Below are 27,920 nucleotides of genomic sequence, written 5' to 3' on the forward strand. Positions count from 1 at the left end.
GGACAGGTATAAAGATGTGGAGAGTGGACTTGAGGACACAGGGAGGGGTAGGGATGGTCTGGGACGAGTGAGAGAGTGGCATGGACATATATACACTACTAAACGTAGAATGGATGGCTGGTGGGAAGCAGCTGCATAGAACAGGGAGATCAGCTCGGTGCTTTGTGACCACCTAGAGGGGTGGAGTAGGGAGTTTGGGAGGGAGACGCAAGAGAGCGGGGATATGGGGTTATGTGTATACGTATGGCTGATTCACTTTGTTATACCGCAGAAGCTAATGCACCATTGTAGAGCAATTATACTCCAATAAAGATGTTGAAAAAAAAATCAGTGAAAGGGAAAGTCAAAATTAGGAAGAAAATGTTAACAATAAATATATCTGACAAAGGAATTATATCCAGAATGTGTAATAAACTCATAAATAGATAAAAAGCCACTTAAAATTGACAGATGCTTAATGTAATACTTCACGAAAGAAGATATCCAAATAGTTGATAAAAGGTACTCATCATCATTTTGTCAGGGAAATACAAATAAACATTGACTCTGAATCTGGAATCCCTGGGTTCAAATTACAAATTCTAATTCCATCACATATTAGCTGCATAACGTTACACCAAGTACTTAAACTCTCAGTGCCATCATTGGAAATAGGATAATAACAGTCTTCATAGGCTTTTTGAAGATTAAGAGAATATATATACATATGTATAATTTATGGTGCACAGTAAGTACTTAATTCATGTTACCTATCACTAATAACTAGTATTTGAAAACATAAATTTAAGGCTGCATAATATTCTTTCATACAATAATTGTTTATCTAATATTTTATTGTGAAGAAAGCACATAATTATTAACATATTTTCATTTTTACATAACATGCTATAATAAACAATTTTTTCCTGATTATTCTGTTTGCCCCTAACTCTCAGAGTCCTTTTCTGTCCTTTCCCGTTCCAAAAGGCTAACTTCTGAGAGCTGAAATATTCAGTCTCCTCTGCCCTCTTGCTTCCAGTTGGGTTTGGCCAATGGGCAACAGGCAGGAGATGGGAGGGCACAAGCAGAGAGAGGTTAGGGTATTTATCTCCCACTTTCTCCTTGCACTGTCATAGTTCTATCAATAGTTGCTTTTTTTCAAAGCCATAGTTCCAACATAGCTCCAACCAAGAGTTTTATCTTGATAAATCTAGCTCTCATTTGTCTCTGATAACACCGTACCCTCTTATGCCTCTGAGGTCTGGGGGTCAAAACGTCTTCCTGCTATTGCTAGTATGTAAGTGCCTTGACACAAATTATTGTTTCCCTTACTCATACTTCTGAATATAGTCCCTTTATAATTTTTTTCAGTTAAACACTGTTGTATTAACCATCTGTTTCCAGCTGATACCTGAGGTGCAGTCTCAGACTTGCCACTTTCTATTATATTACGCTCAACTGTTAATTCTTTTCTAGAAGAGAAATTACTGACTCAAATGGTGGAAACATGTTAAAGATCTCTGGCACACATAGCTAAATAGTATCCACATCATTTATACCATTTTTAAGGTAAGTTTTAACATCCACTGAGAGAAATTCTAGTTGCATGAGAATTTGCACAAGCTGGAACCAAACCCTTGCCTGAGAGGTCATACCCTCCCCTAGCTTTTCTGGAAGAGGCAATTCCTGGTAAGAACTCCCCCTATGGTCGCCTTCATCCCACTGCTTCTCAGGGTGTGGACAAATGGGTTGAGAACTGAATGTGTACACCAGGGAGACGAACTGATCTCGTTTGGGGTAGTAGCTGGAGCTGGGGCACAGGTACATGAAGGTACAGCAGCCATACTGCAGCAGGACCACAGTGGGGCGGGAGGAGCGGGTGGAGAAGGCCCGGTGGCGGCCAGCTGCTGAGCGAATCCCGAGCACGGCGGCCACAGTGAAGGCGTAGGAGGTGGTGATAGAGAAGAAAGGCACAGCTATGGCTAGTGTGGCTGCCACCCGCACTGACTGCTCACGGAAGAGGCTGTTGGCAGAAACGAGACGCATCACTGGCTGTGCGTCACAAAAGAAGTGCCCTATATTCCGAACCGGGCAGAACGGCAGAGAGAAGATGAAGACCACTAGCTGTAAGGACAGGAATAAGCCAATGACCACAGAGGCCGCAACCAAGCGGACACAAAGAGTTAAAGTCAGGATGAGAGGGTATCGCAAGGGGTGGCAAATGGCAACATACCGGTCATAGGCCATGATAGCCAAGAGGAAGCGATCGGCACTGCCAAATCCAGTGAGAAAATCTATCTGAGTGGCACAGCCCAGGAGGGGGACGGTTTTCGCTGACTGTAGGATGTTGCCAGGATGTGGGGCACCATCACAGCCATGTAGCATATTTCTACTCCCAAGAGGCTGCTCAGGAAATAGTACATGGGTTTGTGTAGGCAGGCTTCTGTCTGGATGGCCACCAAAATGAGGACATTCCCAATGACGAACAATGTATAAACCAGGCTGATCCCAAGGAAGGACAAGACACGCAGCTCTGGGTGGGAGGGATAGGCCAGGAACACAAATTCCATTAACACTGAGTGATTTTCCCAGGTCATTGAGCTAACAGCTTTTCTATGTCGAGTTACAAAGAAAGAATAAAGAATCAAGACTGATAGTAAATTAGTTCATACTTTGAGCTATGATCTAAATTAGGGCTGGAGTTAAAAACCAGAAGAATTAGAACTAATTCTCTTTTTTCATCCCCTTTTACTAAGTTTTTTCATGTAAATATCTACAACTTATATTCCAACTTCCAAAAGTTGGTCTAAATTATATAAGAATTTTTTGAGGAAAAGAGGCAGAGGAAGTTTGTGGAATTCCAAGCTATTTTCAATAGAAGTGGAATGAAAATTAAATTGTTTCAGTAAATTCACAAGAAAGTGTGGAGGAATTCTTGAGAGCAGGGGTTGTTAAGTTGAGAGCAGGAAGTTATTCATTTATTCATTCATTCATATATTTATTTACACACAATGCCTCCTGAGGTATTGACTCAGGGATATACGAATGTAACACTGAAAAGCTAGTGATATGATGGAAAATGAAGAAAAAAACCCAAACCCTATGCCCATGGGCAAAGAGCTGCCATAGGTCTGAGACTGACAGTGTCAGGCATAAGCCTCAGAAGGCAAAGCCCTCCCAACTCTTGGTTTCTCTATCCATATCCAATCAGGGAGTTTTATCAGCAGCCTCCTCCTGGCTTGTGGGGGTATGGGAAAATATGTGATCATAAGCTGTTGGAGAACTAAGCATCCTTTCTGTGAGTTTAGGGATGACTAGGAAAGACCATGGATAGACTTGGACTGATATGTAACTCTCTGGATGCTAAAACTCTAAACATTTTTTTTTTCATTCAGAAAACCAGAACATCCTTCATCACTTCTTTAACATTGGTCCATAGCTTTAATCTGTTGAGACTGACATTTAAAAAAAATCCTCAGTCTGTGACTCCACATCTTAATGTATCCTTCCTACAGTCACTCACATTTTTTTTATTAATTAAGTGCCAAGCCCATATACAATGGTGATCAAAATGGCACAATTGTGTCCAAGTGGTTATATATCTTAATGAGAGAGACAGACACTGTTAAAGAATCTGGCATGTACATATATAAAAATATATTATATATTTACATATTACATGTTATATATATATATACATATATGCCACGTATATGCATATAATTAAAACTGTCACTAAGTGTTGTAAAGAAAAATAGTGTGTTATAAGATTGTGCAACCTGGGGCTCTGGCATAGCTGTGGTTAAGGGTTTCTTAAAAGGCTTCCTAGAGGAAGTAATATTTAATCTTAGATCTGAAGAAATAGAAATTAAGAGAGGTAGGTAGAGTAGTGGAGTTCATATTGTGGACAGATGAAATAATGAATTTTGTGGTTCAAAGAGAGTGAAGTGTATTATATCAACATATCGTCAACTTGTTATTCCAGTTTGAAAGTAAATATATTGCATAGGACAGAGGCAAGATAACAGCACTTTGGCATCATCCCCAGAAGTCTGCCCCAGGCTGGCATCTACTCATTAATCCACACCCATCTCAGGGCCTCCAAGTCACACCCCACATTACATTCTCATCTTCCTTCTTACTTCTTCAGCAAGAGCATCTGTAGTTGGCAAAAGTGTCATGAGAAACGTTGTCTATGTGCATTCTGGAAATACAGAAAGTGTAGGCTGGAGCAGCTTTCCAATTGTCTGGTTAGCACCGTGCAAAAACAGGTTACTGGATTTAGCAATACCAGACCTGCAGTAGAATCTCAATCTATTATTCTCACCTGGGCAGATCATATTACATTAATTTCTCTTTTCTCATGTTTAAAAGATGTAAATAATAATACTTACCTAATGGAGTTGTGATGAGATAAAGTATTTAGAACTCTTGGCTTGGTGTATGAAACCTTTTAAATTGCATAATAAATGTTAATTCTTCTCTCCTTTAAATCTTTCAAGGGGATGATAATAATAGCTGCTTCATAGCAGGGATTAAATGAGGTACCTTTTGAGGAAAAGGTTTTTATAAATCCTTAAACCTTAAATGTATATTAGTCATTCCCCCAATATTTCTTGGACTGAGATTAGTAATTATCATTTTAAACAGAAGAATAAGCTTTCCAAGTGAATTCAGAGAAACTCTGTTAAGTCATGGGCTGAACTAGTTCTGAAATCCTGAAGTATCTACTTGTAAAGCCATTACGTGCTTTTCTAGCCAGCATCAGCAAGTGCCTGGTATGTTGCAAATCTACAAGGAGGTAGAAAAAGACTTTCCCTTACCTTTAGCATGAGAAGGGAGAGGAGTTTACTGAGCCAGTATTCTTGGTTACATTCATAAAAGACAGGACCTAGCAGGTGATATCTGACCACTCTGATGGATAGAGAAATGAGGACCGTGAGCCTGGAGAGACTACCCAGTTGGACTGAGACTTCAGTAACCTTCCTAAATTAAAAACCACGGCAGGAGTAAATTACTTTGCTATCTAGGGTCTTGTCTCATAAATTCCATCTCCCAGAAGAAGGTGGTGTAGTGATTGCTGATCTCCTCCCCTGTTACAAGATAATTAGTCCAACTGAAACTGTCTCTCCACTTGGGATACCCGGTCAATGGAAGGTCTGGGGTATGTTTGTCATAGTAAGAGCCAGTATTAAACCCTTTATCAACATTTTCAGTGTTCAAAATAATTTTCTGAGAAATAGGAAGTTACCTGATCAAGGTCATTTGAACATCCTGTTCCAAGGAGTTTATACCTACCAGATGACCAGAGCTGAGTTCAGCCCAAGTCTCAAATTATTATCACCCTGGAGAATTGAGACCATATTTTATATTTTATCTGGCTTCCATGTGACCTAGCATAGTGCCATATATTTAATAGATCCTCAGTGAATATTTATCAAATGTTTCACCTTTTCCATGGTATCTTTCTTTGTTTAACTCTCCATGAGCAGAGACATTCCCCTAGGTTTTAGCAAATTAGCTTATTCCTTGAAAAACTGTTGCCTGGTTATGTGTTTATAGATGTTTATATGTCTGTGTGTGAATGTATGATCCCACGTGCCCCATATATGCAAAGGCAAGTCCTCTGCATGGGTCTAGAGTGATTAATGTAGTACTTTGATGTGTGTGCATGTTCATGTCTTATATTGCACTAGCTGTATTTCACACATTTTGCATATATTAACTCATTTCGTCCTTACAACAATTCTAAGAAGGAAGTACTATTGGTATCCCATTTGCACATTTTATTATTATGTTATTTAACCCTTACAAGAACTCAGCAAAGTGAGTGATATTTCTATTTACAGGTGTAAGTCAAAGGTAAAAGGTTGATAGAATTTGAATAATTTGACCAAGAATAGATGCAGCAAGTAGCTGAGATGGAGTTTGCTTGACTCTAAAGCATATTCTTATTCCTCTACAGCAAGCTTCATCCAGCCACGTTGCTCTCAATTACTTTTTAGTGGAAGTAAAATCTGGCTCTTATGTCAAAGATGAAGTGTAATATTGCTTACAGGCCATGTAAAGGCTGAACCTACTAACTTCTATCCTGCTCCTAGTTCTTTGCTCCAGAGACCATGTGTTTCTTGCAGTCCCTTCTCACCATCCTTCTTCCCACCACCAGACCTTTGGACATGTTGTTCACTCTGCCGAGACTGCCCCTTCCTCTTTTCTCTTTACCGAAGTAGCTCCTACTCATTCTTTGTCCCATTTCCATTACAATTTCCTCAGGGAAGTTTTCCCTGACTTTGGTCATGTCAGGGTCAAAAGCACTTTTGGGAACTTTCTTTTTGGAATCTCATGTATCCCTCCGTCATTGCAACTGTCACTGCTGTAATTTTACATGTTTGATTAATTTCCATCTCCATTAGCCGTGTATAAGCTCAGTGAGGACAAAGACTGTCTCCTTCTCTTCAACTTTTATGTATATTGTACGTGTAACAAAAGGTGCTTCCAACTGGGCACTGTTGACATTTTGGGCTGGATAATTCTGTTGTGAGGGGCTGTCCTGCACACTGTAGAATATTTCACAGTATCCTTGATTCTACTCACTAGATGACAGTAGCATCAGCTCCTACCCACTGTTTATGATAACCCAAAATTTCTCCAGACATTAAAAATATTACCCTGGGAGGCTAAATTGCCCTCAGTTGAGAACCACTGGGCTGGACATATAGAAGGTGCCCAAAACTATTTGTTGAATAATTGAATAAATAGCTTAAGACTCAGGTCTGGAACTCTATGGGAATGAATTATTAAACTCAAGATGAAGATTGAGAAGTTGGTATGTGAACACAGAATTGTAGCTAACTGGGCTGTACGTGTTTAAATCTTCTTTCTATCCATCTAAGGTTGTCTGATGCATTTTCCTGACTGTTGTAAAGATATTTCAGTTAAATGAATTAGGGATGGTTATCTGAAATCAGAGCATCCTTTTCTCTGTTTATTTCTAAGGAAATATCGATTCTTTCTTACCAGCTCTTCATTTTGAATAATATAGATTAACTCCTGTCTGAAAGATTTCTTCAGAAGCAAGTTGTCTGTGTGGATCCTTGTTTGGGGGAATGAGGGAACAAGTGAATGGTCCTAAGAAACCAAGACACATCTGGGGTAACAAGAGCTTGGAAAGGGGACTTATGACTGTGAAAACACACACACACACACACACACACACACACTTGTTCATGCAAAATAGCTGACCACAGCAAAATAGAAAGTGCTTAGACTTTGGGATTGCCTTGACCTGGGTTTGCATCCTGGTTCAGCCATTGGTTGCCTGTAAGAGCATGGGTGCACTGTTAGAGCCACTGTTCCCAATTCCACCTGTATCTCCATTCCCATTCATTATCCCTCAGGGGAAAAATACTTGGAGAATTGGATGAAGGTAACTCAGATATTCGATTAACCAAGAATGTGTTTCTCATGTGCCATATTTTATTAAAAAAACTATTAGGAAATACTGTAGTGATGGACCCAGCACTTCATGGAGTGAGTAATTTGTTGCTGCAATAACTCTACTTTTCTTCCCTGATTTACAGGGACTGGATTTAACTAATTCCAAAGGGAATCTGGGTGAAAGAAGTAAAGCCTACTGGCATACTTTCCTTCAAAAAACTATTTTTAAAGAGCAAACTTAAAAACAAAAGAAATTAAAGAATATGAGTGGGAATATCAATTATCAATGCAGAAAAATTCCTTGTGGAGTTCTTATACATGCCATCTTCTCAGAGGCTTTCATGTCCTAGTTTAGACAAGCACAAAACAAAAGTAAAGACTTTAGAGAGAAGCTTAGCAGAGGGTCACTGGGGATGTGACCTCAACCGCTGAACCCTAAGGATTATCAACATTGACCGAGGAACATCAGTAAAAATGAAGATAAGTAGGCTCTGGTATCTTAATGTGGGTCAATGTTAAAAGAAGATTTGATTTGCACATCCTTATATAAACTTTAGTTTATGTAGAGTCACTGGATGTTTGTTTCAAAAGGATATTTCTCCATTCTTCATAGAAGTTCTGATTGGGTGGTATTGGGTACGGGACCTTGGGAGCAACAATTTCACCAATTACTGCCGGTGATTCTGATGCAGGAATCCAGCTGACCGCACTTACTGCTCTAGAGGAATTCAGGTTTGCACCAGAACCTGTGTTTGCTTATTCCATTATTTTGTATTAGGCATTTTTAGAGCTTTCTGATCACCCAAATACCTGTTCTTATTCTAGGAATTCTTTGTCCAAGACAGCTAATACAGTGGATATTTTACTGGGACAAGGCAGGACATGTCCATCTATGTATTCCATGCTCACATGGCTCACAAGCAAATTAATTAGCTAAACATTCGCTAAAAGCAGCCTGTGGGCAGTACGGCCATGGCATGGACACAGTGGTGGATTCAACTCAGCATCTGGGGCAATCCTTCCTGAAGGAGGAGATCTGAGTGGCACATTTTGATGGTCACCTCATTAAGAAACACTTACTAGGAGAAAGTTACTACTCTGATCAACAGGTTCCTCTTGTCCTTGCTTTGTGAAGGTTCTAGACTCCAAACTCATTGTTGTTCTGTAGGGAATTGGTTACTTCCCATTTACAGAAAGTTCTTAACGTGGACTTTGATTTCTGCAGGTACAATAGGTTTATCACAATATTCTAAGCAGAGAACTTTCCTTCAATAAGCTCTGAAATAAGTTGACATTTTCTTGTTTTTATTAATCTGGGAAAGATGCTGGTGTTGGTGGTGATAAAGGTGGTAATATCTCTAAATGTTTACTGACTACATTTAATTCTTTTTAAAATTTTTAAATTTCAAATTTTTATTATTTTTAATTAATTCTTATGGGAGTAGAGTGGATTTACAATGTCGTGTTTGTTTCTGCTGTACAACAAAGTGAATCAGTTACACATATCCATATATCCACTCTTTCTTAGATTCTATTCCCATATAGGTCATTACAGAGTACTGGGTAGTGTTCCCTGTGCTATAGAGTAGGTTCTTATTAGTTATCTATATTATATATAGTAGTGTGTATACATCAAACCCAGTCTCCCAATTTATCCGCACCCCTTTCCCCCTTGGTAAACACAAGTTTGTTTTCTACATTTGTGACTCTATCTCTGTTTTGTAAATAGGTTCATTTGAACTTTTTTTTTTTTTTAGATTCCACATATAAATGATATCATATGATATTTGTCTTTCTGTGTCTGACTTACTTCGCTCAGTATGACAATCTCTAGGTCCATCCATGTTGCTGCAAATGGCATTATTTGGTTCTTTTTTATGGCTGAGTAATATTCCATTATATGTATGTACCACATACATTTACTTCTATGATGAATGACAGGAAGATGCACAACAAAGAACTTTAAAAGGAAAGTGTAGAGTGGAAGGGGAAGGCAACACATCCAAAGGAGGGCCCTTGGAGTGTGGAGTTCTGGAGTTTGGAGCTGTGTGGTTGACAGGGTCTTCGTGCTCTGGCTGGTTGTCAGACCTGTGGCTCTGAGGTGGGAGAGCCAAGTGCAGGACGTTGATCCACCAGAGACCTCTTGGCTCCATGTAATATCAAATGGTGAAAGCTCTCCCAGAGATCTCCATCTCAATGCTAAGACCCAGCTCCACTCAATGACCAGCAAGCTACAGTGCTGGACGCCCCATGACAAACTACTAGCAAGACAGGAACACAACCCCACCCATTAGCAGAGAAAATCATAATAAGGTCACAGACACCCCAAAACACACCACTGGACGTGGTCCTGCCCACCAGAAAGACAAGATCCAGCCTCATCCACCAGAACACAGGCACCAGTCCCCTCCACCAGGAAGGCTACACAACCCACTGAACCAACCTCACCTACTGGGAGCAGACCCAAAAAACAACGTGAACTATGAACCTGCGGCCTGTGAAAAGGAGACCCCAAACACAGTAAGTTAAGCAAAATGAAAAGACAGAGAAACACACAGCAGATGAAGGGGCAAGGTAAAAGCCCACCAGACCAAACAAATGAAGAGGAAATAGGCAGTCAACCTGAAAAAGAATTCAGAGTAATGATAGTAAAGATGATCAAAATCTTGGAAATTGAATGGAGAAAATACAAGAAACATTTAACAAGGACCAAGAAGAACTAAAGAGCAAACAATGATGAACAACACACTAAATGAAATTAAAGATTCTCTAGAAGGAATCAATAGCAGAATAACTGAGGCAGAAGAACAGATAAGTGACCTGGAAGATAAAATAGTGGAAATAACTACAGCAGAGCAGAAGAAAGAGAAAAGAATGAAAAGAATTGATGACAGTCTCAGAAACCTCTGGGACAACATTAAACGCACCAACATTCGAATTATAGGGGTCCCAGAAAAAGAAGAGAAAAAGAAAGAGCTTGAGAAAATATTTGAAGAGATTATAGTGGAAAACTTCCCTAATATGGGAAAGGAAATATTCAATCAAGTCCAGGAAGTTCAGAGAGTCCCATACAGGATAAATCCAAGGAGAAACACACCAAAACACATATTAATCAAACTATCAAAAATTAAATACAAAGAAAAAATATTAAAAGCAGCAAGGGAAAAATAACAAATAACATACAAGGGAATCCCCATAAGGTTAACAGCTGATATTTCAGCAGAAACTCTGCAAGTCAGAAGGGAGTGGCAGGACATATTGAAAGTGATGAAAGGGAAAAACCTACAACCAAGATCACTCTACCCAGCAAGGATCTAATTCAGATTCGATGGAGAAATTAAAATCTATACAGACAAGCAAAAGCTAAGAGAATTCAGCACCACCAAACTAGCTTTACAACAAATGTTAAAGGAACTTCTCTAGGCAGGAAACACAAAAGAAGGAAAAGACCTACAATAACAAACCCAAAACAGTGAAGAAAATGGTAATAAGAACATACATATCAATAACTACCTTAAATATAAATGGATTAAATGCTCCAACCAAAACACATAGACTGGCTGAATGGATACAAAAACAAGACCCATATATATGCCGTTTACAAGAGACTCACTTCAGACCTGGGGACACATACAGACTGAAAGTGAGGGGATGGAAAAAGATATTCCATGCAAATGGAAATCAAAAGAAAGCTGGAGTAGCAATTCTCATATCAGACAAAATAGACTTTAAAATAAAGACTATTAAAAGAGACAAAGAAGGACACTACATAATGATCAAGGGATCAATCCAAGATGAAGATATAACAATTGTAATATTTCTGCACCCAACATAGGAGCACCTCAATACATAAGGCAAATGCTAACAGCCATAAAAGGCGAAATCAGCAGTCACACAATAATAGTAAGGGATTTTAACACACCACTTTCACCAATGGACAGATGATCCAAAATGAAAATAAATAAGGAAACACAAGCTTTAAATGACACATTAAACAAGATGGACTTAAGTGATATTTATAAGACATTTCATCCAAAAACAACAGAATACACTTTCTTCTTAAGTGCTCATGGAACATTCTTCAGGATAGATCATATCTTGGGTCACAAATCAAGCCTTGGTAAATTTAAGAAAATTGAAATCATATCAAGTATCTTTTCCTACCACAATGTTATGAGACTAGATATAAATTACAGGAAAACATTTGTAAAAAATACAAAAATGCAAATGGAGGCTAAAAAATACACAACTAAATAACCAAGAGATCACTGAAGAAATCAAAGAGGAAATCAAAAAATACCTAGAAACAAATGACAATGAAAACACGACAACCCAAAACCCATGGGATGCAGAAAAGCAGTTCTAAGAGGGAAGTACATAGCAATACAATCCTACCTCAAGAAACAAGAAACATCTCAAACAAACAACCTAACCTTACACCTAAAGCAATTAGAGAAAGAAGAACAAAAAACCCCCCAAGTTAGCAGAAGGAAGAAATCATAGAGATCAGATCAGAAATAAATGAAACAGAAATAAAGGAAACAATAGCAAAGATCAATAAAACTAAAAGCTGTTTCTTTGAGAAGATAAACAAAATTGATAAACCATTAGCCAGACTCATCAAGAAAAAAAGGGAGAAGACTCAAATCAATAGAATTAGAAATGAAAAAGGAGACGGAACAACTGACACCGCAGATATACAAAGGATCATGAGGGATTACTACAAGCAGCTATATGCCAATAAAATGGACAACCTGGAAGAAATGGACAAATTCTTAGAAAAGCAGAACCTTCCGAGACTGAACCAGGAGGAAATAGAAAATATAAACAGACCAATCACAAGCATTGAAATTGAAACTGTGATTTGAAATCTTCCAACAAACAAAAGCCCAGGACCAGATGGCTTTAAAGGCAAATTCCACCAAACATTTAGAGAAGAGCTAACACCTATCCTTCTCAAACTCTTCCAAAATATAGCAGAGGGAGGAACACTCCCAAACTCATTCTATGAGGCCACCATCACCCTGATACCAAAACCAGACAAAGATGTCCCAAAGAAAGAAAACTATAGGCCAATAACACTGATGAACATAGATGCAAAAATCCTCAGCAGAATACTAGTAAACAGAATCCAACAGCACATTAAAAGAATCATATACCCTGATCAAGTGGGGTTTATCCCAGGAATGCAAGGATTCTTCAGTATCCGCAAATCAATCAATGTGATAAACCATATTAACAAATTGAAGGAGAAAAATCATATGATCATCTCAATAGATGCAGAAAAAGCTTTCGACAAAATTCAACACCCGTTTATGATTAAAACCCTCCAGAAAGTAGGCATAGAGGGAACTTACCTCAACATGCTAAAAGCCATATATGACAAACCCACAGCCAACATTGTTCTCAATGGTGAAAAACTGAAAGCATTTCCTCTAAGATCAGGAGCAAGACAAGGATGTCCACTCTCACCACTATTATTCAACATAGTTTTGGAAGTTTTAGCCACAGCAATGAGAGAAGAAAAAGAAATAAAGGGAATCTGAATCAGAAAAGAAGAAGTAAAACTGTCACTTTTTTCAGATGACATGATACTATACATAGAGAATCCTAAAGATGCTACTAGAAAACTACTAAAGCTAATCAATGAATTTGATAAAGTAGCAGGATACAAAATTAATGCACAGAAATCTCTTGCATTCCTATACACTAATGATGAAAAATCTGGAAGAGAAATTAAGGAAACACTCCCATTTACCATTGCAACAGAAAGAATAAAATACCTAGGAATAAACTTACCTAAAGAGACAAAAGACCAGTATGCAGAAAACTATAAGACATTGGTGAAAGAAATTAAAGATGATACAAACAGATGGAGAGATATACCATGTTCTTGGACTGGCAGAATCAACATTGTGAAAATGACTATACTACCTAAAGCAATCTACAGATTCAATGCAATCCCTGTCAAACTACCAATGGCATTTGTCACAGAACTAGAATAAAAAACTTCACGATTTATATGGAGACACAAAAGACCCCGAATAACCAAAGCAATCTTGAGAAAGAAAAACGGAGCTGGAGGAATCAGGCTCCCTGACTTCAGACTATACTACACAGCTGCAGTAATCAAGACAGTATGGTACTGGCACAAAAACAGAAATATAGATCACACTATACACAAAAGTAAACTCAAAATGGATTAAAGACCTAAATTTAAGGCCAGACACTATAAAAATCTTAGGGGAAAACATAGGCAGAACACTCTATGACATAAATCACAACAAGATCCTTTTTGACCCACCTCCTAGAGAAAGGGAAATAAAAACAAAATAATCAAATGGGACCTATGAAACTTAAAAGCTTTTACACAGCAAGGGAAAACATAAACAAGATGAAAAGACAATTCTCAGAATGGGAGAAAATATTTGCAAATGAAGCAACTGACAAAGGATTAATCTCCAAAATTTACAAGCAGCTCAACATCAAAAAAACAAACAACCCAATCCAAAATTTGGCAGAAGACCTAAATAGACATTTCTCCAAAGAAGATATACAGATTGCCAACAAACACATGAAAGGATGCTCAACATCACTAATCATTAGAGAAATGCAAATCAAAACTACAATGAGGTATCACCTCACACCAGTCAGAATGGCCATCATCAAAAAATCTACAAACAGTAAATGCTGGAGAGAGTGTGGAGAAAAGGGAACCCTCTTGCACTGTTGGTGGGAATGTAAATTGATACAGCCACTATGGAGAACAGTATGGAGGTTCCTTAAAAAACTAAAAATAGAACCACCATATGACCCAGCAAGCTCACTACTGGGCATATACCCTGAGAAAACCATAATTCCAAAAGAGTCATGTACCACAATGTTCATTGCAGCTCTATTTACAATAGTCAGGACATGGAAGCAACCTAAGTGTTCATCGGCAGATGAATGGATAAAGAAGGTGTGGCACATATATACAATGGAATATTACTCAGCCATAAAAAGAAACGAAACTGAGTTATTTGTAGTGAGGTGGATGGACCTAGAGTCTGTCATACAGAGTGAAATAGATCAGAAAGAGAAAAACAAATACCTTATGCTAACACACATATATGGAATCTAAAAAAAAAAAAAAAAGGTTCTGAAAAGCCTAGGGGCAGGACAGGAATAAAGACGCAGATGTAGAGAATGGACTTGAGGACATGGGGAGTGGGAAGGGGAAGCTGGGACAAAGTGAGAGAGTGGCATGGACGTATATACACTACCAAATGTAAAATAGATAGCTAGTGGGAAGCGCCGCATAGAGCAGGGAGGTCAGCTCGGTGCTTTGTGACCACCTAGAGTGGTGGGATAGGGAGAGTGTGAGGGAGATGCAAGAGGGAGGAGATATGTGGATATATGTATATGTATAGCTGATTCACTTTGTTATAAAGCAGAAACTAACACACCATTGTAAAGCAATTATACTCCAATAAAGATGTAAAAAAAAAAAAATGAGAGCAGAGAAATGGATAAGGACAGAAAGAATATTTTAAGAAAATTCACATAGTTTTGAATTAAAAAACACACTTTATACAACCAATGGGTTAAAGAAGAAAACAGAAGAGAAATAAAAAATATATTAAGACAAATATAAATGAAAACACTACATATCAAATATTGAATAGTTAACAAAACCAGTGCTCATAGAGATCCTTACAGCTGTGAGTGTTCATTTTAAAAATGAGGAAAGATCTCAAATCAATAACCTAACTTTAAGGGAAAAGAAGTGCTCACTAAAACCAAAGCTTAAAGACGGAAGGAAATAATACAGATTAGAGTGGAGATAAGTGAAATAGACAATAAAAACAACAGAGGAGACAACAAAGCTAAAGTTGATTCTTTTAAAAAAACAACAAAAATTGCAAACCTTTGTAGGCTGACGATGAAAAAAAAAGAGCAAAGACTCAAATTACTAAAATGAGAAATAAAAAGAGGGACATTACTACCAGTCTTACAGAAATAAAAAAGATTATAATACTAACTATTAACAACTGTACAACTATCGGTAGTCCAGATGAAATACACGAATTCTTAGAAAAACCTAAATTACCAATATTGTGTCAAAATATCAAAATATAAAATCTGAGCAGTCATATAACAGGAAGAGATTAAATCAATGTGAACTTTTCAACAACAACAAAAGCAAAACCAGGAAAAGATGTCATCACTGGTGAATTCCAAAAGTATTTAAAAAACAATAAATATCAGTGTTTCTGAAACTCTTCCAAAAAATAGTACAGAAGAGAACTCTTCCTAAGTCATTCTGTAAGGGCAGCATTACCATGATGGCAAAATGTGTCAAAAACATGAGCAAAAAAAAAACAAAACCCAAAAACGCTATAGACCAATATCTTTCATGAATATAGATGCTACAATAGTCAACAAAATGTTAGCAAAGTAAATCAGTGAACGTATTAAAAAGATTATAAACCATGACTAAGTAGGATTTATCCCAGGAATGCAAGAATGGTTCAATATATGAAGATGAATAAGTGAAGTAAACCATTTCAATATAATGAAGGATAAACATAATCATCTTATTGATTCAAAAAAATTATTTGAGGGACTTCCCTGGCCATCCAGTGGTTAAGACCCCACGCTTCCAATGTAGGGGGCGTGGGTTCAATCCCTGGTTGGGGAACTAAGACCCCATATGCCACTCGGCACGGCCAAAAAAAAAAAGCATTTGACAAAATCTTACATGCCTTCATGAAAAATAACACTCAGAAAAGTAGGAATAGAAGTGAACTTCCTCAACCTGACAAAGTGCATTTATGAAAACCCACAGCTAACAACTTTCAAAAGTGAAAAACTGTCCCCCCACCTAAAATCAGGTACAAGTAGCCTTTTTTTGTGTTCCAAGATGGCTACATAGGAAGATCCTTACCTCACTTCCTCCCATGGACACACTGAATCTACACCTACACATACTACAATTTCCTCTGAAAAAGTTCTGAGAACAGATGATCAGCTCTGCATTAGACAATAGCAGGGTCACACTGAGGTGGATAGGAGAGGATAAGACATAAACCTCACCCCTGGCAGAGCAACCCACAATTGGGAGGGAACTCATTACTCTGGAGCTTCTCTCTGAGGAACAAAGGGTTTGTACACCACATCCGGCACCCCACCTCTTTAGCCCTGCACCTGAGAGATGAGCCCCCAAAGCATCTGGCTTTGAAAACAAATGGGGCTCAAATCCGTGAGCCCCAAAGTGCTATAGCAAACTGAGAAACTGCTCTCAAAGGGCTCATGCACAGATTCCCTCATCCCGGGGTCCAGGGCAGAAACAGCAGTTTGAAAAGCTCCCAGACTCTATGTGGTGGAGGTTTATTTGCTATTCTTAAAGTGTCCACCAGAGGTGCTGGCAGGTGCCATTTTCTTGCTCTCTCTCTACCTTGCTAAAGTATGTAAATTTTTGTTGGTACATTTTATCTATAAACATAGTATTTTCATAGAATTATCATTTATGTTAGCACTGATTTATTTGTTTAAAACAACATGTTCTCATAATAATTTTTTAAAAATGGCAGCATACAAGAGGAGAGAAAATAAAGGCTGCTTTCAATTTATGCACATATGACCACCAACACTTCACATTGCGTTAAATAAATATAACGAGAATAACAATAATGTTACACGTTGTTCTGTCCTTAAATGCTTTTAAACGGTTATTGCAACTCATTCACTCGTACTTTAGTTGAGTTACATCATTTGTTATCATTCCTCTAGTCATTCAGCTAGCTGTATAAACTCTGATTTTTTCTACTCTATGACAATTCAAAACATACTTTTAGCGCAAGACATTTTACTACCTGTTTCCTCTACCTAGGATGTCCCCTTATTTCATTATGTGCTTGATTAAATGATACCATATCATAGATACAATCTTTACCTCCTTCATAAAATTCCTCCTTTTCATGCACCCTTATTTATCACTCTGCTTTATTTTACATAGCCTTTATTAACACTCATTGTATATTTATTTATTTATTTTTCCTCCAATGGACTTTTTTTTTTTAACATCTTTATTGGAGTATAATTGCTTTACAATGGTGTGTTAGTTTCTGCTTTATAACAAAGCATTGTATATTTATATGTTCACTTGTAAGTATTTTCCCCCAATTAGAATGTAAACCCCATGAGAGTATTACTGACTTTATCTGCTTTTTTCACAACTCTAGCCTTCATACCTAAAAGGGTGTCTGGTTCAAAAGTCATATATGAAAAATTGAAATGCTCTTATTTTCCTCCATTTTTTTTCTATTCTAGCTCTTTCATCCTTTCAAAAAATTTAATGTGAACATTTGGTTCTACAAAATGACTCAGTCAAGACAGAAACATAACTCCATTTAAAAGTAATATTTATGTGTCTTTCCGTAATGTGCACCAATAAAGCACATACTGTCATTTAGAATTACATAATATTTTTTCTAATTAAGACTCTTAGAAGAGATAATCAACTAAATAAATAAGATTCGACATAAATTTATATTCTAATAACCCAAAAGTTATCTTAAATTATTTTATTAAAACTACCTACACTTTATGTATTGCTTACATTTATACCACTGTCATGTGTATGTGACCACATGTCCACATAGAGCACACGTATGTGTTTCTGTTCATAGCCTTGTTTGTCCCACTGATTTACATGTATGTTTCCCCTGGCATGTGGTAGAGAAAATGCCTGTGTAACAAGTGAATAAATCAAATGCCATGAGTAATGTTTCTGAGAAGCAGGACGCAAAACATCTTATTCTTTCCTTGAACCATACTAGTCCAAGTATTACATTTCTGGACATATTTTATTATCCCTAAATAACATATTTTGAAGTGGTATGGATATAACTTTAGGATTAAATGCATTTTAGGGCTAAAAAAGAGAATGGGATGACCTAAGAGAAATGAAACTAGATTATTGTACATCACACAACATTAAAATCCAAAGGCTAGAGAGAATTTTGCGTTCCCCAAAACCTTCTTGAATGCACTTTTAACCTCTTTGTTTCTCAGGCTGTAGACTATAGGGTTCAGCATGGGAATGACCATAGCATAGAACACAGATGCCACTTTGTCTGTGTCCATGGAATGATTGGAGCTGGGTTGTAAGTACATAAAGATGACTGTCCCATAGAAGATGGAGACTACAGAAAGGTGACTAGCGCAGGTGGACAAACATTTTTGGTATCCCTTAGCTGAGTGCATCTTCAAGACGGTGATCGATATGAAAAGGTAGGAAATCAACATTACCAGAAGAGCAAAAAAGACATTAAAGCTTGAAATTAAAACAAGAACCACCTCACTAATGTGTTTATCCGAGCAAGAGAGAGCCATGACAGCTGGAATGTCACAGAAAAAGTGATGGACCACATTGGACTTACAGAAAGAAAGGCTGAATGTACCTCCAACATGGATGGAAGCATTCAAGATACCACATGCATAGGAGCCTATGGCCAGACATGTACACACACTTGTCGTCATGGTGATGGTGTAATGGAGGGGTTTACATACTGCTGCATAGCGGTCATAGGCCATTGAGGCTAAGAGGAAATTCTCCACACTGGCAAAGGCTGCAAATAAGAACATCTGAGCAGCACATGCATTGTAGGAGATGATCTTGTCTCCTCTAAGGAACCCAGCCATCACTTTAGGTGTGACAGCTGAGGAGTAGCCAAAGTCCACCAAAGACAGATTAATGATGAAAAAGTACATTGGGGTGTGGAGACGGGAGTCCAACAGGATCAACGTGATCATCCCCAGGTTTCCAAAAGCGCTGATGAGGAAAATGAGGGTGAACACAATAAAGAGAGGAATCTGAAGTTCTGGGACATTGGTTAGACCCACCAGGATGAAATCCGTCACCTCTGTACCATTCTCCATGAGAATTTCTAAATTCTCTGTAGTAATGAGAAAGCAAGGAATATTTGGTAAACAGCAAAGAGATTTCACTCAAATTTTAATATAAAAACACCCTGTTTATTTTACCATAATATTACGGCAATAAATTATTCTTCATGATTCTCTGATTTAAAGCATAGATTTGAACCAAAAAACATAGTAAATAGATTATCTTATAGTTACATACTGTTGAAGCTGAAAGATCCATACAGATTACATGGCCAACTTCCCACTTGTGCAAATGAACAAACTAAAGTGCAGAAAGAGGTTATGATTTGTCTAAGGTCACATATTTGCCATACATACGTCTCCCAAATCAGATCACATGAGTCTGTTAACAGCTTACATTTACACAGTTCTCATTCCAAGTACACATTTATGTTTAATATATTTTAAAATGCTTAATCCTCTCAACAGACCTACAAAAGGTTAAGTGTTCTGTGGACCTTTACACAAATGTCAACTGACAGAGTCAAGCTTCGGATCAAGGCAGAGCTTGGGCTCTGGAAAGAAGTACATATGCATTCAAAAAGCAGTCCCACCTTTTACTATCTGGGAGACATTATTCTTAAAATAACTTCTGAGAGCCTTGTTTTCTCTATCTCCAAGATGAAGATGGTAATGGGACATCTAAAATTGGATTATTATAAATAGTTAAATGAGATAATACATTTTTTTTAAAAAGCACAACTTGGGTGTTCAGCATAATCCTGATGAGTTGCTATCTTCTTTTTTTTTTTTTAATTAATTAATTAATTTATTTATTTTATTTTGTTTATTTATTTTTGGCTGCGTTGGGTCTTCGTTGCTGCGTGCGGGCTTTCTCTAGTTGCGGCGAGCGGGGGCTACTCTTCATTGTGGTGCGCAGGCTTCTCATTGTGGTGGCTTCTCTTGTTGCGGAGCACGGGCTCTAGGGTGGATGGGCTTCAGTGATTGTGGCTCACGGGCTTAGTTGCTCCGCGGCATGTGGGATCTTCCCAGACCAGGGCTCGAACCCGTGTCTCCTTCATTGGCAGGCGGATTCTTAACCACTGCGCCACCAGGGAAGCCCCGCTATCTTCTTATTAGGATGAAATGATGGTCTCCATCTTGATTTAGGAAAGGCGGGTACTGATATGTAGGGTCTCAAGGTGTGGGTGAGTTTGAAGTCCAGTACATTCACTTCTCAACTTGCCTTTCCTCACACATTGTGTTCATTTAGCCTTTTCTGTGTCCTCCAGGATATCTCACTCTATACCAGCCATTTCATGTGAAAATCCAGGGACATTCAGTCTATCTTACTTAATTTTCCTTCTGATTTGTATTTGAAGGAGTTCCTTCCCTAAAACTCATTCTTACTCAGTTTACTCTCATTCCGTAGCTAAATCGCAGAGATGAGGGTTGAAAAGTCATGGACCAGGAGTTTAATTCTAGCCTGCACATCTGTTCTCTGGCAAGATCCATATTTTTATTTTTTAATGATATGCGTGTGCTTTTAATTTAATTTATTTTCTGGGTTAGAAAGATTTATTGAAATACACAAGGAGTGTTACCTAGTTATACATATCTTTCACATTTGTCTCAGATGCAGCTATAGTCCAGTGTTTACGATACAAAGTAAAACTAGTCTTTGATAGAGAATAGTAAAAGCCCATGTGATATCCAGTCAGCATTGGGAAGATTTTTGAAAAGTCAATTGCCTATTTTTTAAAATTTTCATTTTATATTGGACTACAGTTGATTTACAATGTTGTGTTTGTTTCAGGTGTACAGCAAGCTGATTTATTTATATGTATAAATATATCTATTCTTTTTCAAATTCTTTTCACATTCAGGCTATTACAGAATATTGAGCAGAGTTCCCTGTGCTATACAGTAGGTCCTTGTTGGTTACCTATTTTAAATGTAGTAGTGTGTATATGTCAATCCCAAACTCCCAATTTATCCCTCTCCCCCCACCCCCAGCTTCCCCTTTGGTAACCATAAGTTTGTATTTGAAGTCTGTGAGTCTGTTTTGTAAATTAGTTCATTTGTATCATTTTTTTAGATTCCGCATATAAGCAATATCATATTTGTCTTTCTCTGTCTTATTTCACTTAGTATGATAATCTCTAGGTCCATCCATGTTGCTGCAAATGACATTATTTCATTCTTTTGAATGGCTAATATTCCATTGTATATAATATGTACCACATCCTCTTTATCCATTCATCAATGGACATCATTTAGGTGGCTTCCGTGTCTTGGCTATTGTAAACAGTGATGCTATGAACATTGGGGTGCATGTATCCTTCTGAACCATAGTTTTCTTCTAATATATGCCCAGGGGTGAGATTGCTGTATCATATGGTAGCTCTATTTTTAGTTTTTTAAGGAACCTCCATTCTGTTCTCCATAGCGGCTGTACCAGTTTACATTCCCACCAACAGTGTAGGAGGTCCTTTGGCAGGACATCCATTGTCTGGCAGCTACTTTTCTCTGCAATCTTCCTCCTGGCCATGTTGCAACTTCACTTTACATTCCTAGTCTCTAAAGGCATTTCTGTTTACAAATTTCTGACAAACATGATAACATAGCTTTTTAATAGCATATTCTGTGTTCTATGACCACTAATAAGAGAATTATATATGCAGATATAGATATGTTTCATTTAATCTTTCCATTAAAAGTGCTATTACCAATATTTTACAGATAAAAAAACTGAGAATTTGAGGAGTTACTTCCTAAATTACATGTCTAATATGAAGTAGGTTCAAGATTCAAATGTATATATGATTGATTTTACAATCTATTTTCTGAATGACTGCTTTGTCAGCTTTTATAGATGTCATGAAAAGGGTGGAATTATGAGGTAAATAATAGTGAATGGGATACAAATCTACATAATCTCATGAGATTCCCTTCTGGAATCTAAACAACTGTCAGTTCAGACTTTTGCTGTGAGTGTCCCCTATGGTAACAGGGGAAGATAATAAACCAAATGAAATTGCTACCTACTCAGAGCATCATCTAATGTTTTTGCCCATCCTCTTTGGGAACATAGCATAGTGTTTCATGAGTATCACTGAACTTCCTACTAAGGGAAGCATTGGGCTTGATCAAGCTTGTAATTGGGCTTGATCCCAGTTGTTTCAGAAAAATGTTTATGACATTCTATTTTGAGCCCATATAACTCATAGTCAATTTCACTACTGCTTTTACAAGTACTCCACTTCTCACTCAAAATGTGTATAGAATATAGAATCTTACCTGTTATTTGAAATCAAGGTGCTGGAAATCCTAAATTTTTAGTCGGATTTGAAACTCTCTCAGAGAAGAATGTATAAATCCTGTTGGAGAAACTCTCTTGGAACACTAATCAAAAGGTGCCCTTGGGGGCTTCCCTGGTGGCGCAGTGGTTGAGAATCTGCCTGCCAATGCAGGGGACACGGGTTCGAGCCCTGGTCTGGGAAGATCCCACGTGCCGCGGAGCAACTAGGCCCGTGAGCCACAATTACTGAGCCTGCGCGTCTGGAGCCTGTGCTCCGCAACAAGAGAGGCCGCGATAGTGAGAGGCCCGCGCACCGCGATGAAGAGTGGCCCCCGCTTGCCGCAACTAGAGAAAGCCCTTGCACAGAAACGAAGACCCAACACAGCCAAAAATAAATAACTAAATAAATAAAATTAAAAAAAAAAAAAGAGTTGAGGAGAAAGAAATGAGATTCAGAGTCTCTTTTCTAAAAAAAAAAAAGGTGCCCTTGTAGTTGTTACTTACCTTACGACAATCTTAATTTCCTTATTTGTGAAATAGACATAATATTATTAACATAGCCTAATTCACAGAATCGTGGCTGTGAATAGCTATTGAAATAAGGTCTATAAAACAAGTCAGTAAATCTCCATTTTGTCTGCATTCAATATAATTTTTATCTTGACGATTTTTCCTGTCAATGGTTGCAAACTCACAGATAATCCTTAGTTTGAGGAAAGATCAGCATGTGTACTAACAATTATTCACATTCAGATGAGTAAATAAATTACCAAAGAGGCTCTGTATATAGTCTGTCACTGCTAAAATGACGTCAAAGAGAAGAACTATTTGGGGATTTCGGAAGCTAATGAATGGGAACCAGGAGGGAATTTTAGAGGCCTGGAGATCTCAGGCGAATAAGCCCCCATGAGGAAAAATAAAGGTCCTGCTCACTTACTTCAGGAAGAAGCAATTAAACTGCATGTGAAGACGCAACTTGGCTTATTGAGATAGCACAGAGATGTGTTTACATTATTTTGTTGTTGTTTCTTCCTTTTTTTCCAGTTTCAGTATGTTTTATTTACAGTAAATTTTATGCATTTTAGTGTACAGTTCTGAGAGTTTGGACAAATGTATATAATAATGTAACCACCAATGCAATCAAAATAAAGAACAGTCCTATATACCCCCCAAATTTTCCTGTGTTCTTTTGCAGAGAAAATTTCCTGGCATGCCCCAGAGACTATATTTGTCCTTATGACTTTTCCTTTGCAAGAAATGTCATATAAATGAAACCATGCAGTATGTAGCTTTTTGAGTCTGGTTATTTTCATTTAGCATAATACACATGACATTCATCCATTTGTTGCGTGCATCAGCAGCTTGTTCCTTTTTATTATCAAATCCTATTTTATTACATGGATCTAACCAGGTTGTTTATTTCTAGTTTTTATTGATTACAATTAAATCTGCTATAAACATCTGCCTACAGGCTTGTGTATGAACATAGGTTTGCATTTCACTTGAGTAAACACCTTGAAGTGGAATTGTTGACTGATAATGGTAAAGTTTATGTTTAGCTTTATAAGATACTGCCAACTGGTTTTTAAAAGTGATGCATCATTTTGCAATCCCACTGGTGATACATGATAATCTCAATTCTTTCATGTCACTGCCAACCCTTAGTGCTGTCTACAACAGAGGTGAGTGTTCCTGACAGAATCTTCATACATTACTGGTAGTCTTCATGTTTTGGATTGCTTGAGGCTGAAGAATTGGGCCAGACTCTTCTAAAAGGTAGAGTAAAATGCCCTGAAGTCTTTTTATACAAAGGAAACAAATAACTGCTGGAGGAGACTGTCTCAAGACAAGGACAATCTCACTCACAGGACACAGTCATATTTTGAAGGTAATAAGATGCTAGAGGGCTGGACTGGAGAATTCTGAATTTTGAGGAGACAAAGACGCACTAGAGTTCCAATCCAAATTTCTGGCAGGGGACAACTTAAATTTCGAGCTAATGGTAGGAGCTCAATTATCAGTATATCTAAGTGAAAACTTTGTCATCTCCATCCAGTCCAGTGTGGTTCTTTCTCATCCAACAACTTGTGAACTAAAAAGAAAACTTAGCTCATCCCATATACACATCCAATATATAATGTTGAAGCCGGGTAATGATAATAAGGGGGAAAACCCTCATTCATAAAAGAGAATAATGGAAGACATGTTAGCCAATTCTGAAATTTTGCTGAGTTGGCATCACAAAGACTGCCCCCTGCCAACCCTGAGAATGATAGACAATTCTTCATTACATCTTGATATGTCTCTTGGTTAAGAACTCCATTTTTCATTATTTTTCTTAGCATCTCATTCAATCTTTTGGATGTTGCTTTCTGAATTCTTTTTTTATGATGACTTCTGAAGTGGTATTGAAGTCTTTTCTCCTTGAGGAATATTGTTTTGTGGCTTACTTCCATCCATGCAGTTTGGACTTTTCAGAGGTAATCTAATGCTCAAAGTCTTTCTAAGTGAAAGCATAGCTTTCTTAGCAATGCAATTCCTTCAACAACCTAGAGGTTTCTTATCAATTTTCTCCCATATTCTGATCATCACACCCCAGATTTTTTTCTAGCTATGACTCTAGCCTGCTTCATTTATTTTCCTCCATACCCCATATCTTTCTCTTTTATCTTAATAGTGGCTGTGCAAGTTACACATTGTTGGTAACACACTATTACCTCATAGCCTTCAAAACAACTACTTTGTTTCTGATGTTCAGGATTGGATCCTGAAACAAAGAAACATTATATAGTGGAAAAACTAGTGAAATTGTTATAAACTCTGGACTTTTCAGTTAACCACAAAGTACCAAAGTTGGATTCTTTGTTTTGAAAAATGAACCACAGTAACATAAGATAATGAAACTTTACATGTAAAGTGAACTGGGTGAGTGGATATAGGAATTCTCAATACTATCTTTGAAATTTTTGTGTAAATCTGAAATAATTCCCACACTAAAATTTTAGTAAGACCTGAAACCATAAAACATCTAGAAAAAAACATAGGAAGTAAGCTCTTTGACATTGGTCTTATTAATTTTTTTTTTTTGGATATGTCTAGTCAAGCAAGGGAGACCAAAGCAAAAATAAACAAATGAGACTACATCAAACTAAAAAGATTTTACACAGCAAAGGAAACTATCAACAAAACAAAAAAAGCCACCTAGTGAATGGAAGAAGATATTTACAAATGATATATTCAATAAGGGGTTGATATCCAATATATACAAAGAGCTCATACAACTCAACAACAACAACAACAAAAACACTGATTAAAAATGGGAAGAGAACCTGAACAGACATTTTCCTGAAGAATACATACAGATGGCCAACAGGCATATGAAAAAATGCTCATCACTAATCATCAGGGGAATGTAAATCAAAACCACAGTGAGATATCACCTCACATCTATCAGAATGGCTATTATCAAAAAGACAACAAATAACAAATGTTGACAAGGATGTGGAGATAAAGGAACACTCCTGCACTGTTGGTGAGAATGTAAATTGGTGTAGCCACTATAGAAAACAATATGGAATTTTCTCAAAAAATTAAAAATAGAACTACCATACAATTCAGCAATTCTACTTCTGAGAATTTACCCAAGGAAAACAAAAACACATTCAAAAAGGTACATGCATCCCTATGTTCATCACAGCATTATATTTACAATAGACAAGATATGGAAACAACCAAATTGTCCACAGATAGATGAATGGATAAAGAAGGTGTGGTGTAGATATACAATTTATATTACTCAGCCATAAAAACAAATGGAATCTTGCCATTTGTGACAATGTGGATGGACCTGAAGGGTATTAGACTAAGTGAAGTAAGTCAGACAGAGAAAGACAAATACCTTATCATTTCATTTATTGTGGAATCTAAAAACAAACCAAAAAAAATGAACAAAAAAAGCAGAAAGAGATTCATAGGTACAGAGAAAAACATGGCTGCCAGGGAAGAGAGGGTGGGGGATGTGCAAAATATGGAAAGGAGATTAAGAGGTGCTCATCAGTTATAAATAAATAAGTAATGGTGATGTACTACATAAAATAGGGAATATAGCCAATAATATTGCAATAACTTTAAACGGTGACAGATGGTAACTCTACTTATCAGCGTCATCATCTCATAGTGTATACAAATGTCAAATCCCTATGTTGTACACCTGAATCTAATATACGTATGTCAATTATAGTTCAATTTTAATAAAAAGCTGAAGAAGTTCATCATCACTAGACCTGCCTATCAAGAAATGCTAAAGGAGTTGCATAGCACAGGGAGATCAGCTCGGTGCTTTGGAACCACCTAGAGGGGTGGGATAGGGAGGGTGGGAGGCAGGGAGATGCAAGAGGGAAGAGATATGGGGACATATGTATATGTATAACTGATTCACTTTGTTATAAAGCAGAAACTAACACACCACTGTAAAGCAATTATAGTCCAATAAAGATGTTAAAAAAAAAAAAAAAGAAATGCTAAAGGAAGCCCCAATTGAAATGAAAGGACATTCAACAGTAACCCAAAAGCGTATGAAAATGTAAAGCTCACTGGCAAAGGTAAATATACAGACAAATATAGAATCCAGCAAACTGTAATTGTGGTTTGTAAATCACTTTGAATTCTAGTATAGCATTTAAAGGATAAACAGATATCTATAGCTGTAAAACTATATTAAGGGATAAAAAATATAAAACAATATAATTTGTGATATCCATAACGTAAAGGGGAGGGGAGGTATAAAGGATTAGAGTTTTTGTATATCATAGAAAGTTAAGTTGTTATCAGTTTAAAATAGACTGTTATAACTATAAGGTGTTTTTTGCAAGCCCCATGATAATCACAAAGAAGTACCAATAGAAGATACACAAAAGAAAATGAGAAAGGAATCAAAGCATATCACTAAAAATCAAGATCAACAAAACACAGAGAAAGGCACCAAGAGAGTAAAAGAGGGGAATAATAGCTACAAGAGGGACAGAAAATAATAACAAAATGAAAATAGCAAGCCCTTCTGTGATGGGTAATTTTATGTGTCAACTTGAGTAAGTAAGGGGATGTCCAGATATGTGGTTAAACACTATTTCTGAGGGGATCTGTGAAGGTGTTTTTGGAAGAGATCAGCATGTGAATTAGTGAACTGAGTGAAGCACCTCAATGTGGGTGAGCATTGCCCAATCCCTTTGGGACTGAATAAAACAAAAAGGTGGAGGAAGTTTGAATTCACTCTCAGCTGCACTGTTTGAGCTAAATTTAAAACACTGATTGTCTCCTGCCCTTGGCCTTTCTG

General features: G+C 37.4%; 2 protein-coding genes across 2 annotated transcripts; both read right to left on the minus strand.

The window, feature by feature from the left end:
* Nucleotides 1-1,640: 1,640 nt before the first annotated feature.
* On the minus strand, nt 1,641-2,576 carry LOC133098727 (olfactory receptor 10W1). Its single transcript, XM_061201791.1, is given in 3 exon segments — nt 1,641-1,737; nt 1,739-2,330; nt 2,333-2,576. Coding segments are annotated over 3 exon segments (933 nt in total).
* A 15,820-nt stretch (nt 2,577-18,396) lies between these two features.
* LOC133099621 (olfactory receptor 5B2-like) lies at nt 18,397-19,341 on the minus strand. Its single transcript, XM_061203385.1, has one exon. The coding sequence runs from the start codon at nt 19,339-19,341 to the stop codon at nt 18,397-18,399; it is 945 nt and encodes a 314-aa protein (XP_061059368.1).
* Nucleotides 19,342-27,920: the final 8,579 nt, after the last annotated feature.

The sequence above is a fragment of the Eubalaena glacialis genome, chromosome 10 (genome assembly GCF_028564815.1).
Source record: "Eubalaena glacialis isolate mEubGla1 chromosome 10, mEubGla1.1.hap2.+ XY, whole genome shotgun sequence".
Lineage (NCBI taxonomy): Eukaryota > Metazoa > Chordata > Mammalia > Artiodactyla > Balaenidae > Eubalaena > Eubalaena glacialis.